Source organism: Natator depressus, chromosome 7, assembly GCF_965152275.1.
Source record: "Natator depressus isolate rNatDep1 chromosome 7, rNatDep2.hap1, whole genome shotgun sequence".
Classification (NCBI taxonomy): domain Eukaryota; kingdom Metazoa; phylum Chordata; order Testudines; family Cheloniidae; genus Natator; species Natator depressus.
The window spans coordinates 81,432,570-81,448,727 of record NC_134240.1 but is presented as its reverse complement, the minus strand read 5'-3'; the positions used below and the strand labels follow the sequence as shown (position 1 = coordinate 81,448,727).

At 46.1% G+C, this 16,158-nt stretch overlaps 1 protein-coding gene and 1 long non-coding RNA gene across 2 annotated transcripts in view; one reads left to right on the top strand and one right to left on the bottom strand.

Annotated features, from left to right (window-relative positions):
- Window positions 1-16,158, top strand: part of LOC141990977 (uncharacterized) — a 168,810-nt gene that overhangs the window by 138,250 nt on the left and 14,402 nt on the right. Inside the window, exon 5 of the long non-coding RNA XR_012640308.1 lies at window positions 16,057-16,123. This is a non-coding gene — a long non-coding RNA (uncharacterized LOC141990977). The remainder of the gene's footprint in view (window positions 1-16,056; window positions 16,124-16,158) is intronic.
- FAM241B (family with sequence similarity 241 member B) lies at window positions 10,160-16,102 on the bottom strand. The gene is made up of 3 exons (XM_074958916.1): window positions 16,022-16,102; window positions 14,266-14,393; window positions 10,160-12,096 (listed from the first exon to the last, which is right to left on the bottom strand). The coding sequence occupies exons 2-3, from the start codon at window positions 14,356-14,358 to the stop codon at window positions 11,842-11,844; spliced, it is 348 nt and encodes a 115-aa protein (XP_074815017.1). The 5' UTR covers window positions 14,359-14,393; window positions 16,022-16,102; the 3' UTR covers window positions 10,160-11,841.

The window sequence follows — 16,158 nt, the reverse complement described above, 5'->3', positions numbered from 1 at the left end:
GTGCTCTGCTCAGGCTAGTGTGTTTCAAATAGTAGCATGGCTGCAGCACCAGAGGCAGTGGCTCAGGCTAGTGGCCCAAGTACCAACCCCCACCCCCTGGGTGTGTATGCGGGGGCCTAGCCTGGGACGCTGCACCCACACTGGTACTTTTAGTGGAATAGTTCCAGCAGCGCTACCACCTGGCTGTCTACCCACACTAGGAAACATGCTCCCAGCTGCAATGTAGACATACCCTAATTTAGTTCTGCTGCTCTTTTATCTCCTTTATTCTCCAAGTCTCATCCAGCTCCATCCTTCCTCTAAGTCTAACGAGTTTCTTTTACCTTCCCCAATTCCATCCTTTGCTTCCCATCACCCTCTTCTCACCCTCTTAGCAGACCTTGCTGATAGTTCATTGAGGGAAAAGAGGGTGCAGGTCTTGCTGTCGCCCTGCTATCCTCTGGCCAATTGCTTTATTCAATCGTCCACTGCACTAGGGCTGCCCTGGACCAGAGGCACCCTGTAATTCATTGTCATGCCACCCCCAGCCTCAGATGCGAGAATGATTTGAAGCCAGCCCTGCAGTCAGCCAGACGTGCTGAGACCTCCAGCCAGATTTCACCAACGGAGGCAAGGATCGGTGGGAGAGGAAGCCTTTTGAAACCTCCCATGAAAAGGCTCTGGCCCTGGGTTCGTTTCAGTTCAAGGTTTGGGCTGAGGCTCATGGCCAGTCAATTGTGCCTAGTCGCCACCTCTGCTAACATGGAAATGCCTTATGACATGTCTCCTACTGCCTCACCCAGAAAACAAGGGAAATGGAAGAGAGCACAAGAAACAGAGAAGAACAGATGTCAAGACAAGAGAGAAGAATGGAGAAAATCTTTGGCGAAGTTCAGACCTGCGTGCTCAGGTCTGTCTCTATAGTGCAACCTGTATCTTACTTTTCAGTGATAACTTGGTAGTTCCGCCCCTGCAGAATCTCCCAAAAGCACTGCATTTTGCAGCCGTCGTCCCTCATCACAGAGATCAGCAGGTTAGTGTTGGGGCATTGCTCAAACTCCAGTCAGGAGAAGGGGCTGAGGCTGCTGCTCCTGGCTCAGCTCACACCCTTAGAGAGACAGTAGCACCTTCCCCCTCTTGGCCTCAGTCCCACTCAGAGAGGCAGCTGGAAGGCATGCACTGAAACTCCTCAGGGGGCCCAGGTCACAGAAACAAGCCAGCAGAGGAACTTTATTCTTGCTTTACAGTTGATCTTTTCATCACTAAACTGGTATTGGAGCAGGATGGAAGCGTCTTACAGCCTGACACTGGACCCCCATCCTGCTGGTGCCATAAACCATCACTTTTCAGCAGTGAAACCACAGCAAGAAGGAGGTTGACAAATTATTTTAATTGCTCATTGGACTGCAGGTTCCAAGGAGCCTGCGTCATTCCAACTGCCCTTGAATCCCAAGGGAGGCTTATTCTATGCAGGACTGTATGATCGTGAGACCCATTTGTCACTCTGCTTCATTTAGGAATGTCACCTTTGGGGCAATATGAGGGAACCCTTCTCTTGCTCTGAAATTGCGCCTTCACTGAACAAGCACAAGTCAGCAGCTGAGAGGCCAGCGCCACCTATTGGTAGTAAATGGAAAATGCATGTTCATCAGCCTTCTTTAAATGAATACTACTGATAGATTTCAGAGTAGCAGCCGTGTTAGTCTGTATTCGCAAAAAGAAAAGGAGGACTTGTAGCACCTTAGAGACTAACCAATTTATTTGAGCATCCGATGAAGTGAGCTGTAGCTCACGAAAGCTTATGCTCAAATAAATTGGTTAGTCTCTAAGGTGCCACAAGTTTTCTTTTTACTATTGATAGAGACTACGGTATTCATAATGAACACAAGACAATGGATCTCTGCCAATTTACAGCACCTGAGGACCCAGCCCAATGCATCATATAAAGTGCTGGTAAGACACAACGTGAAAGAAGAAACACAAACAGAAATAAATTGTGATCAATCTAGGTATTTATATGGTCCATATGACTGTAGAATCAGAGCACCTCACAATCTTTAATGTATTTATCCTCAGAACACCCCTCTGAGTTAGGGCAGTGCTATTATCCCTATTTTACAGATAGGGAACTGAGGCACAGAGCTGCTAAGTGACTTGCTAAGAGTCACACAGGAAGTCTGTGGCAAAGCAGGGAATAAAACCCAGGTCTCCCAACTCCTAGGCCAGTGTCCCAGCCAATGGACCATCACACATAGCTGCTAATACCTCATATCTGAGCCAGTAATACAATCCTTGTTAGCAGGAGCATTCCAGAAAGGGGCTGGTGATATAAAAATAATAATACAATACCCAGTGCTCGCTTGAACCAGTTCTCAGGCGCAAGTCTGTAAGTGTAACAGTGCAGCACTGAGGAGCATGTTTCAGGGTCACATATAGATGCTTGATAAAGACCAACATCTTAGAAAAGAATACCTCAGCAGTGGGGAAATAAAATCCTGGGGGAATAAAATCTTCCCAATAAGTAACAGAAATAGAAGAACTCATAATATGGAGTGGTAGCGGATAGGTGTCCTTTCTGGGGCACAATGAGATAGGGCTCACTTTGAAGTGAAAGTCAGACTGCACAAGAGGTCGGCCCTAAATCCACGGCTATGTCTCATATTCATCGACTATATCAGCAGGAAGATCCCAATGGGAAAAAGTGAGACGCTCCTGTGTGCAGATGACATAGCAATATGGCATCCTCAAGCAAAGGTGAACAGGATACAGTAAACCAGTGGTATTACTGACTCAATTGGAGTGGGTTGAAAGTGAGCATGACTAGGACTGAGGTCATGTGGATCAGTAAAGGTGTCACAAGGAGAGCGAACATATAGACTAATGAGTGAGACTAAACCAGACTGACCAGTTCAAGAGCCTTGGTTGCTGAGTCACAGAAAATGGCAAGCTTAAATGTGAGATACAATCCAGCTTGAAGCATGCTGAAAGATTGTGGAATAAGATCTCAGGGGTTGCGTATGACAACATATGTCACTAAAAGCCAACTCTATAGAACAGTGGTGCTTCCCATAAAGCTGTATGGAGCAGAAGCATGGGTAATAGAGACAGCAGGCTCAAGGCCTATAGGTGTTTGCGATGTCTTTGTGCCATAATAGAAGTTGCACTGAGACAGCTGTCATAATAAAAGTATTAGGATGGAGGTCAAAGTCTGAGATGTGGCTGACAAAATCCATGAAACATAACTGCAGTGGTTCAGGTACCTGAAGAGGACCTGATGATGATAGCATGGCAGGAGAGGGTGAGAGGAAAGAGACCCAAAGAAAACCAAGGAAGTGATAGATGGATTGCATCAAAGACGATGGTAAGGAAATGGACCTGACTGCCACTTTGTCATGTACTTGCACAGTGAAGAAGGAGATGCGGCTCTACATAAAACCTATTTTAAAGGGACAGAATAGTTGCTTTTTTGCAACTCTTTCTTTCAAATTATACAACGAATTGCATAAAATGTACTCACATCTCCATGATCCACCAGGTGGCGCTCTGACTCAATGTTTTCTGCCAGCCATCCCATCACATTGGGTTCATCATGCTCCAAAGGACAGTGAATCAGAAATCAGTGGGAGTCCTGTTCTAGTATATATAGGTTCTTATACTGTGCTCATACAGGGTTGCCAAGTCTCATATTACAACAGACGTCCTTATTTAAATAAAAAATTGCCTGTTCCATACAAAATCAGGGTGGGACGCCTTGTACCCCATGTTCCAACCAGGAGGGTAGTGCTGCTGGAGCAGTATGGGTAATCATGCTGGAGTCTGAAATCCAGGACGGAGCTGTGCTCTGGCACTTCACTTTGTAAAGTTGGCCGCTTGACCTGATGCGCAGGATGGCAATGCCACTAAAAAATTGGCCTGGCCGCCCCTCTGAAAGTTGCCCCTCCCATTGAAATCTTTAATGGTGCCCCTGGTGGTTGCAGCGAAGCCTCCTTCAGCTGCTGTCTTCCTCCAGGCCACACCCCTTCTTTCAGCCCTGGTCCTTGGCGGTGCACAGCACTGCCATAGGCAGAGACCATCAACATCAGCCTCCGACTCAGCTCCCAGCACCCACACAGAACCTGAACAGGCACCACAGGCCTGGGTTTTGAAGAGAATCCCTTGGAAGGAAGGGGGCAGAGAAAGGACTCTCCCCCAGAGGCTCAAGTCAAGACTGGGAACATCTGAGGTCTGCCCCATATTTCTGAAATACACGGCTGGCAATCCTATCACCATAGTTGCTGAGTGCCTTCCAGAAGTATGCTAAGCAATGTGTTTACACATCAGTCATGTGGTATTTGTTCTCTCATCTTCTCCCGAGAGAGGTAGTTAGGCCCCTAAATCCCTTTGAGGATCTGGGCCTCAGTCCTTACTGTTCTGTTTCTCTTTCCCTGACTCTTGACCCACAAAGAAGAAATGGCTCAGGAGTGCTCCTTTTCTCCCTGGTTACCAAAGTCACATGACCCCTCAGTGCCCATATCCCATGTCCAGAATCAAGTCAGAACCAGATTTTTTCATTTCCATTTTCTCTGCATTCCTTTCTGGCCTGGTGAGTGAGCAAGTGCAGTATCGATTTACAATCTGATACATCATGAGTAAAATTTTAAAAAGCTCCGAAGTGACTTAGGAGACTGAATCCTGTTTTCCAAAATTACTTGGGCACTTAGGGGTCTAACTCTCACTGAAAGTCAATGGGACTAAGGCTTCTAAGCCACTTCGGAGCTTTTTAAAATTTTACCCTTTCTCTTGGAGGATTTTTGGAAAAAGAGGGTGGACTAGATCATTGAATAGGTCTTTTCCATCTATAACTCACATAGCATTCACATGGCACAGATTCAGAACTGATGCGAGGTATCAAAACACTAACCAAAAATTCCCTGTTTGATTTTATAGGAAGCATCTGCACTGGATCTGGATTGTGTAGTCAGATCTCTCCCAAATCCAGAGAGAAGGATGCTGATTTCCCCATCTCTTTTCTACTCATTTCCTGTTCTGGTTTCCACTCTCCTTCTACTAGGCTCAAGCCAAAGGTGTCCCCAATTCAATTATCGCTATGGAGCTAGAAGGCCAAAGAGTTCTGGGGGAAATCCACAGATCTCCAGTGATTCTTTAATATTCCTATTTTAATGTTTTTATTTATTTAATTTTAATATTAATATATTAATTTAATGATGTTCAGGGGAAAATCATCAGATCCACACCCTACAGCAAATGGTTCTGTTTTGACAAAACCTCATTACACCACTCAGTAGGATTGGCAGCCTGTGCTCAGGAGATGCTCAGGTTTACAACAGTAGAAGTCATGACAGGTAAGAATTGAGGTCAGGGTAAGCTTGCACAATACCTGCTGCACTGAGCTTTGTTCTAGTAGTACTACTTGTCCCTCACTTCTAAAAGCAGCAAATTTTCCCTTTTTGTTTATTAAAGAGAAAAAAATGCTTCTACCTAGGCGTGTTCATCTGACATATCCTCATAGACTTTAAGGCCAGAAGGGACCATAGTGATCACCTAGTCTGACCTCCTGCACATTGCAGGCCACAGAACCTCACCCATCCATTCCTGTAATAGACCCCGAACCTCTGGCTGAGCTACTGAAATCCTCAACTCATGATCCAAAGACTTCAAGTTACTTAGAATTTATCTACCATTTACTCTAGTTTAAACCTGCTAGTGACCTGTGCCCCATGCTGCAGAGGAAGGTAAAAGAAAAGCATAGGGTCTCTACCTGGGGGGAAATTCCTTCCTGACCCCAATTATGGAGATCAGCTGGACCTTGAGTATGTTGTCAAAACCCACCAGCCAGACACCTGGGAAAGAATTCACTGTAGTTACTCAGAGCCCTTCCCATCTAGTGCCCAATCACCAGCCACTGCGGATATTTGCTACGAGCAATCTCAGATGGGCCACATGCCATTGTAGGCAGTCTCATCATACCATCCCCTCCATAAACTTACCACGCTCAGTCTTGAAGCCAGTTAGGTTTTGTTGTCCTCCTTGCTCCCCTTAGAAAGCTGTTCCAGAACTTCACTCCTTTGATGGTTAGAAACCTTCATCTAATTTCAAGCCTAAACTTGATGATGACCAGTTTATATCTATTTGTTCTTGTGGTGCTTAACTTAAATAACTCCTCTGCCTGCCTGGTATTTATCCCTCTGATGTATGTATAGAAAGCCGTCATGTCTACCCTCCCCCTTCACTAGGTCAGACTAAACAAGACAAGCTCCTTGAATTTCCACTCATAAGGTAGGCTTTCCATTCCTTTTATCATCCTAGTGGCCCTTCTCTGCACCTTTTCCAGTTTGAATTCATCTTTCTTAAACATGGGAGACCAGAACTCCACACAGTATTCCAGATGGGGTCTCAGCCATGCTTTGTATAATGGTAATAACACTCCCCTATCTCTGCTGGAAATACTTCACCTGATGCATCCTAGGACTGCATTAGCCTTTTTCACAGCCGCATCACACTGGCGGCTCATAGTCATCCTGTGGTCAACCAGTACACCCAAGTCTTTCTCCTCCTCTGTCGCTTCCAACTGATATGTCCCCAGCTCTTAGAAAAACTCTTGGTTTTATCATGGGACTTGACATACTAATTAACTTCCAAGATGCATGTAAAAGTCTTTCATTACCCGTGGACCTAAAAGCAGGTTACAGGTGTTGCAATTAGAGTCTTTGTGCAACAGCCAGACTTCCCCTCTCTCTCTCTCTCTCCCAAGTTGCATTCATCTTTTTATTTCAGTGACCTAGTACCACGTATTTTTTACCTGCTGACAAAAATTGAATGAGGATTTATGGATTTTGTTGCAAGGATGGGGGACAGGGGAGGAGAGGGAGTATATAAGAGGGTGATGGGTACAATATAACAACTCAAATAAAATAGCATAGATGAGAGATTCTCAAGGGCGAAAAGACTGAAAGGGAAAAAGGGGGGGAAAGGGTGAAAGAAGGAGAGGAAAGAAACAAAAGGCCAAATGCAACCATGACATAAACAGATGTAGCTCCTTGGACTTCAGTTCAGTCCTGGCTGCTGACATCAGGATTCCAGTTGCTCGCTTGAGAGGGAGAAGGGAGGGAAGAAACTTAAGAGCAAAAGGAGGGGGAGAGAGTTTTAGAGCCTAGATTCCTGAACCCCACATTTAAGGACTCACAAAACAGGGGCTAAAATGTAAACACACTTGCACACACACGAACTGCTTGGTTGGAAAGGACGCTCTAAACCCCTTCCCCGCTAAAGGCCACTCACTCAATCTCTGTGTCTCTTGGACTTTCGAATGATGCTCTTTTAGTCCCCCACACACAAAGGTTGGGTGAGTGTTTCTCTCCCCCTGCTTTGTGTGGCTGATGGATGGCTTGCATGGCTTCCCTCTGCAACGGATTGTTGTGGCGCAGAAGCCTCTAGCCCCACCGCACACACAGGCTGCATGGCCTATTAGGGAGCCCCTTTGTGATGTAATTGGATTTCTCCCTTTGTTAGTTTGCAATGAAAATGTCATCTATACTGGGGAGGTGCCCATTCATCTTGAATTAAATTCAGTCGTCTCTTCGGTGAGCTGTGAAACTATTCACACTGCAGCAGGCAGCTGCAACTGGAGGCTTCCCTGACAATACCCCATGCTGCTCTATAAGCGCAGCTCCCGTCCCACAGGGCTGACTTGCTTCCTCTGTTACCCACATCCATTACGCTTCTCAGCCCATCCCTTAGCCATCTGAGAAATAGCAACCCTCCAAACTACACAGAGTGGCTGGGAAGCCGAAAAGGAAGCTGAAGGCCATGGCTGAATGAATGTGTTTATAAGAACACCCCAGAAGAGAAAGCTCAGCTAAAAGATCCAGCAGAAAAGGAGCCCTTATGTGAGAAGGGTGCAAATTCCAAAATTCCAGTCAAAACCCTCCATCCCTCTCTCCTCTCCCATGAGTGTTTCAGCTCTACTTAGAGTTAAAGCTTAACAGAGGTATGTTAATTAATCAACTAATTAATTGCATGTTAATTAACTATATTAATATGTTAATACGTTCAAAATTGGTGCCGAGAGCTCCAACATGAAGGCACATGTGTCTGGCCAGCACCAGCAGAGACATGCATGACTGACATACATCCACATATGGGAAATAGCTGAGTGACCCTGCAGAAGACATGTAAAATTAGCACGTCAGGCATGCATGAATACAATCCTGTAAGACAGGTGTGCCTGAGACACATACCTGACGTGTGCTTAACACACACACACAAATACATAGACACATTCCCCTGACATGCACATTCACCATCACCCACTTACCTAGTCTTGCAAAGGGAGTTTTCCAGGATTTAAGACTGGCATGGCCAACAATCCCTTTGTTATTGTACTCTATATGAATCAAAATAAATCTCCAAGACATTGAAAGATCCTAAAAGATATTTCTCTACTGATTTTGTACAGATGCAAGCCAATGCAAGTCATGGCCTTTTTCTTCTGTTGAAGGTGTTAAGAAGCTCTGACCTTGGTCTAGGAACTTGCCTCGTCTTTCACAAACTCTTATCCATGTAAATTATCACAACATTGTCACACTCATTAACCTGCCTGCTACAAGCCCAATATCTCTTAGAATTGTGTTAATGTGGAATATGGTTCACTAAACATCAGCTACATAACGTTTCATAGCACTTGATTGAGACATTGGAATGCAGAGAATAGCCTCATTAAAACGGACAGTACCTCCACTAGCGTAGCATCCCTTAACATAATTCTGGGATGCTGGGGAAGGATGCGTGTCCAGGTTACAAAACATAGCGTCCTCAGCAGCAACGCAACCTTAATGCCTGTTGAGGTATAGGAGACAAATTACCTTAAATTAAAATGACATAGCAGCCTAGTATTGTGCGAAGTTTAGGACTGGAGCTGCTATGGAATAGTAACAAAAGAAAATAAAAGCAACCAGGCTGGAGAAGGTATTAACAGGGTTTAATTCATTTCAATTAATCAGTTTTTAGGATACATTAAGTTCCTGCCTGAATGAAGCCTACTGCACTAGCCCTCAAACTCACTCTGAGCATCCAGGCTTCAAATTCAACCTGACACAGGAACACAGTCGTTTAGGAGATTAGGTCTGGTGATTAACACGTCCGTTGTAGAAGCACCCAAATCCCTTATGCTCACCCTTATTGTTTCTTTTCACAAGGAGCGTCTCTTCTGTGGAAAGAGCAGGAACGATTTACTAACAGGATTAGTTCCGTCACTCGAGCTCACAATGGGGGGCCCCCAGTGTTGAAGTCCCATCTCTGTCAGAGTCCCTCTCAGATGCTCTGCCTCCCTGTGGAGGAAGAGCTGGTGATGCAGACAGGAAAAACCCCACAGAATCCCATGGGATCAGTCCCCTATGCTGGTTTTCCACTGGGGAGACTGACTTGGGTTCAAGGGGGGTACAGGAAGCCAGTCAGCCCCTGCCATCTCTACACAATGTAATGACTTGGTATCCCAAATTAGCCCACTCTTCATGCAAGCCCCGCACCCCAGCACTAACCTGCCAATATGCCTCAGGTTGGCTTTGGAGGGATTCCCTCCAGGGATGCATGGTTCAGTCCCAGAATGCCATTCAGTCCTTGATCTCTATGCTGAAACTCTCAGCATAAGTGCCAGTTACGATGAAGTTAGACAGCTGTTCATCAGGAACTGAGCTGAGATCATCACATCATTTTATATAGGTCACCAAATGACCATCAGAAGGTAACAAATTTCAGTTAATGCCAGAGCTCTGCAGTTAAAGATGGCTTCAGTTTTAGAAGGGATGACTGAGAATCTCAGCCTAAACAAAGCAACCTGCCAAAACATCAGCACAATGCAATACAACATGATGATAGTGCACCACCCCACAAAGCTAGCCTGGGTTCCTGGACAGTCTCAGTGAGATTCAGGCTCAAGCCTTTATCTGTGAGACTCTTAGACTCCATCTGAGTGACAGGCTTGCTATTCCAATCCCATGAGCTAGTCAGTTCGTTTGTAGGGTTGTATTTAATCCATACACCAGTTAAAAGCATAGCTGTGTCTTCCCAGATTTTCCAGCACTTGGGATTTGTGGAGGCTCCGCTTGGGGAGCTATCACTGACTTTCACCAGCTCTGGCATGCTGGCCACCGGCCCAAGAACAGCAAGAAATTCAGACAACAGGCAGTTTGGAAAGAGATTTATGTACTAGCGTCACAGAACAATTTCAATTTTATAATAAAACATCATGTTACTGTTTTTTTTCTCCTTGTTGTTTAGCAGAAGGTTCTCGTTATCACAGGAACCAGAGGAGAATTTGAGGTGTTGCTCTTGGCATTTTTACACTCCATTGGGGAAGGCAGAAATTTACAGTCAATTTGTGATGCACAATTTCCTTCACTCAGTTTATTGAACAAAAACAAGAACCACTTTGTCCATGCATGCTACACAAGTGTTCAGTAAGGCTTCTCCATATTCACACACACACACACACACACACACACACACACACACACACACAAGCTGTTATAAACCAATATGGTCCCAAGTCACAATTCAGATCTGTATTTGGACCTGAATTCAAACTTCCACAAATTTGTGGGGGGATGGGCGGGGTAATTTAAATTCTGTGGTCTGGTTTGGCCCACTATGACAGGCCTGAAGTATGGATCCAATTGGGATGTAAACTTCCCCCAAAGTCTGGATCTGCTGTTTTTGTTGAGGCCCAGTCCTATTTATAAGACAGAGGAGAAATATTGCTCACTGATTCTCAGCTCATCAAGATGAAAGTTCTTATGTTTCTTGGCCTTAAAGAGGGATTGAAGAAAGTTTTAAAATACACCACACCTAATACAACCCCTCTCTAATGTGTTTTTAGCAGATATGTTTAAATTTCCACTTCTGCAAATTATCAAGGACTGTATTGTTTAAAAATTGGTTCCTCCATCCACACATTTCCAAGCCCAACTTCCCCAGCTACTCAATGTTGGAATCATTCCTCCTGCAACAGGGATAAGGTATCACCCACATTGACAACGTCCCGGAGCAAGTTCTTGTTCAAATATCCCGGACAACCCAGGCAAGACAAAAGTACAGGTGACATGACCTGTTTTACAGACACTTTTTTTCTTCCCTGTTTTAATCTTCAAACTCCTTTCTGGTCTCCCCACTTTCTCTTTTAATGTCCCCCTTTAGCCCCTTATAACAGCTCTCCAATCCTATATGTTTAAGATGTAGCATATACTGTGCTGTCAGCTCAAACCCATCAATACCTCTTCTTCTTTTAATTTAAACTTCCCTTCCAATACACCTCTAAGATCAGAATAGTAATTACAAAGTAAACCCTGCCTTCGCCAGGCCATTTTCAAATTGTCTCACATTCATGCGTGTTTGTTTTATTACTCCTCGGAAACCCCTACTGCCCTTCACACCTGCAGATGAAAATTAAGCTCCCATTTCAGTTCCCCTCAGGTCTAGGCACTGTATCTGATAAGTGCTGGATGACACAACATGACATGCCAGACCCTTTCTATAGGTGCACCAAAGTTTGGGCTTCCGGCATGACCTCTCTAGCCAGTGGCTGAAGCTCCTGGGCAAGCCAAGCCAGACTTGGGCAACCCTCAGAAAGGAGCAGCTTAACATGAGAAAAAATGCTACACCTGGGATTGTGCCTTTGGGCACTTCAATTCCCCTTGAACACTACACACAGACACTTTCAGGATATATAACTGTGCACCTGCACACACATACACATATACACACACTCTCAGTGGGGGAACACACTCACAAACACACCCATACCTGACAAGGAAACTTGGTCTTTCTTTCACTAAGCAGGAAGCATTGGTGGCCAGTGGGAGGGCACTGTCACCGCTGGCTCAGGTGTGAGACCACGTAGATAAGGCCCACCAAGAGGAGGCCACGCACGCCCACCATCATGAGGAGGAAGAGCAGCAGGATGGACATCACCGGCTCCACCACCTGGTTCCCAAGGTTCCAGAGGGGGAATCCCATGTTCACTAGCTGCTGGTTCAGTTTTGAAAATGGAGAGCGCCCCCCAGGCCTGGCAGCCTGCTGGTGCGGTCGAGCATGGCCTGCATTAGGCACCACGTTGAAAAACTCCTGCAAACATAACAAGAGAGAGAAGGAATTCAGCCCGCTGAATCAGACTCACAGAAGGGGTGGAAGCTGAAGGAAAGAACAAGGCATAAATTTCAGAAACGTTCCTATTATTTAATTCAGAGTAAAATATCATCCCGAGGTCATCGAGAGAGACAATGCGGCAGAGAGCAGGCACCACAACTGACTGCCCCTCCTCTCACAAACATTTCTTAGGGACTGCTTGGCTTTTGCACTCTAAACTGAAGTTGAAATTGTGGGGAGAGAGGAATGGAGAGTAGGATACATTAGAACAATTACAGGTACTGCACCTTTTGGGCTACACCTCACAGTACACAATTTCACCCACCCACCCTGTATGTAAATCCCTTGGGGCCAGGCACACGCACCCATTTACACAAGTGAAGGGGAACCCAGCCAGGTGGAAACAGCAGCTCCTTCCCTGAGAACCTGAAGCCCTTCCAAACTCTGCATGGTCAGGGATTTATGGAACTGGTGGAGGTGGGGGGTGGGTGTGCCAGGAGAGAAGGGGATGGAGCCAAGGATCGTGCTCCCCTAACTACTACCAGATTTTTTAAATCCAAGATGGAGTCAATGCTGTTCAAACCAGCATTAGCTCTCCCAGCACATTACCAACTGCCCACAAAGGAACTTACAATGCACCACTTCAGTAGGACAGCTGACAGCAACAAGATTCCCCCAGAGCCAGGCTGCCATGTTCCTGGTTCTAGGAGGACTGGCAGAGGGACAACCAATGCAGGAACATGGGCATTTTGTTGGCCAGGATGAAAGACATTTTCTGCACCCCCAGAGCAGCCAAGCAAAACACAAACAAACAGAAAAGAGCAGCACAGTGCCCTCTGGAAGTTGGCACCCAAGACAACTGCCATGATCACCCACCCCTAGAACTGGCCCTGAACCAATGTCTGGGAATTAGAGAGCTTAAACCAATGTTTCCTGCAGATCCCTGGCCTCAACAGTCAATCCATTCTCCAGGCCAACATACCCACATTACAGAGCCCAGCAGCCACAGCGCACAGTGATTTGCAGCATCTTTTCCCCTCCTGTGTGTTTTAACTTGGTCGGGGTGGTTGGGCCCTTAACGTGAACTCAGATTCCTACCCAAATTCTGCACCCACAACAGCACTTGTCATTTCCGCTGCCTACCCCAAAGATTCTTCCAGTATTTTGCAGTAAAATGTGGAATGCTGCTTCTCCCAACTCTGTCTTGCCTAGTCCTCTGGACAGAACATTACGATCAATGTTCCCTCTACATTTTCTTTGCTCTGAGCGGGTTCCAAATTCCAGTGAGAGCTACATTTTTGTAGCAATCTGAGACTTTTTTTAAAAAAATCTTTTTACACTATATTACATTAAACAGTGTAAGGAATTTTTAAAACAACATGTTAGTAATACACATGCATCTGGGACAGACATGCATGCAGAGTACCCATTACCTTTCAAGAGCTTAAGTTAAAAAACACACACAGTTAGGAAACCAGGAGCCCCTATCTTTCCTATCATAAGCTTCTACACCCAGCCCTTCCCAGGAGCCTCAGCCCTTGAGGGAGCCCGCTACCACACCTTCCCAAGAAATCCTGCCTCCCAAACCACGGTGCCCGGGAGGCTGTTGCCATTGCAACCCAGAGCGGGCAGGAACACACAGACCAGGCGCTCCTGCCCCAGCAGCTGTGGCAGCACAGTCTCCCCCTCCCCCCATGCCACAGCTTCCTGCCAGGCCAGGCTCATTTCAGCACTGATAGCTCTTGGAGGCTGCTCCCAGTGGCCCGGACTAGCCTCTCCACAGCCAGCTCTATGAACAGCTCCCCCCCCCCCCCCCGTGCCCTACCTAAATGGCTATCCTGGTTCCTGTCTCTCACACACACACTCCTTACCCATCCCTACTGGCTTGAGGTTTAACATGGCACAAAAGAGGAGCTGCTGCAGGTTCTGGAAGCAGGGCCCAGCTACCAGCCATGCTTCCAGCCACATGAGGTGTGCTGTAGGTACCGCACTGCTCTGCGGCCGCACATGCACACAGCTGAAAGGGAATGTTAATTATGAAGCATCCACTGAAGATGTAAATCTTGATGCACATCCATTTCCTTCAGCAAAAAATCTAAGCAATTACAAAAATACACTGCACTTCTTCACACTTTTCTGTTTCATTACCTGCCAGGAGGTGTTCTCCCTGTGCTGTGCATTTGCTCTCACCCGGGGGTCATCATCCTGTACAATATCTCCATTGGCCAAAATCCGGACCATCCTTGGGGTCACGCAATATACCCACCCTGTCACACCTGTAACACACAGGAGAAAGGACCTGTAGTTCCCCTCTGAGCATTATTAGCTACTTCAGACTGATCCAGGAGGGAAGAGAGGCTCAGGGGGAACCAGTCAAACATCTTGGGACATATTGTGAGTGCAGTCAAGGAGGGACATGCAAGAAGTTTCCCCTACTCTTTGCACGACTGCATAAGGGCCCCCACAAGAGGCCTCTGGGGAGTGTAGGAACTGTTCACTCCTGATGCCTACCAGGGAGCAAAGACAGAAAACAAGGGGTTGGTAGGAGTAGGGAGCAGGTAAGGGTCATGGTGCAACCCACATTCCTCACCAGCTTGCAGAGGAGGGCCTATGCAACAGGGGTGAAATCTGCTCCATCCTAAGGAATGTGCCCACAGAGAAGCCCAGAGACATCATGGCACCTTCTCCCCAGCATACATCCTGGTGTGATGCAGCTCCACATTACACCATACCAAAGGTAGTGATGTAAATGCCACAATCTAGCCTCTTGGGGAATGGGAAGATATAAGTGTGTCTATCTCTCTCATTTTATCTATTACTTACCCACACTATAAATGTATTTTTTTTATGGACACAGCAAAAATCCCACCACCAGAAAATGAAAAAGATACTTTTTCATGGCTATGGAATCCCCAGAGAATAATATTTTTGAAAAGCTGTCAAAAATTACTTTTGGAAGTGTCATATGAACATAGTTTTAGAAACTGCAATAAAGTCAGCTGTTTTACAAGTTAAAAAAAGGTTCTAAAATACCGTAAGGTTTTCCCTCTTGTAATAGCAAATCTCTAAGAAGCAGAACCTTAGGAAAAACATGCAGGAGGGCTCTGCACGGAAGAATATTTTGTGCTGTGATTTAACAAACACGTTTCTGCTGATAAATTAAAAATTGGTCTGACCAGTCAAATCTATTACACAGACAGGAAAACTGACCATTACAACACATCTATCCCAGGGATCTAGTTTCTAAAACCTGGCATTTGTGGTTTCCAGGCTATTAGAACTAGCAATGCTCAAAGCACAGGGTGAAAACTGGAATTGACCTGAACCTTTGCCTATAATGCAAACTTATGGGCTGGGGGGGGGGGGGGGTGTTAAGGGATGGTTAGAAACTTCCATCCAGTGCTCAGGGATGAGCAAGATCCAACATAGCAGCTATGCCTTGCCACCACAGTGCACAATGCACAGGGACCCCCCCTTTCAAAGAGACAGCTAGCAGTGTGTTTCCCCTCTACAAGACCAGGTTCAGAATGGCCTGTCCCCAGTTTGTCATATGAATCTGAAGGCCAGTCTCTCCCATCCCAGGAGGACTGATAGATGCACAGACACATGAGCATGCTGATCATACCACATATGCTGGGCAAGTAGAGGCAAAGCACTAACAGATTCCTCTGGGTCAGGTACATGGCTTAAATTAGCCTGAGCAGGAACACTATAGTATCCAAGCTGCCTGTGTCACTCTGCACGGGACTCAGAAACTCTTCTTCTTTGCCTCACGTTTCTTGACATAATTTTGAAATTTTGCAAGAAGCAGCTCTGAGGGCGGTGGGAGGAGAAGGGAAAGCAGAAGAGGCCGTACTGCTTCCTGAGCAGATTACCGATAAACTGTCAGAAATAGCATACTCACCTCGGCGATTCCCTCTCTCTGTTCACTCCATACAGTCTGACTGACTTGTACCCAGACTGCTGCTTCCTCCGGACTGACATCACAGGAAGCTAGCTGAGCGAGGTGAGTGAGCAGGCAGTTTCTCTTCTAGCCACGGG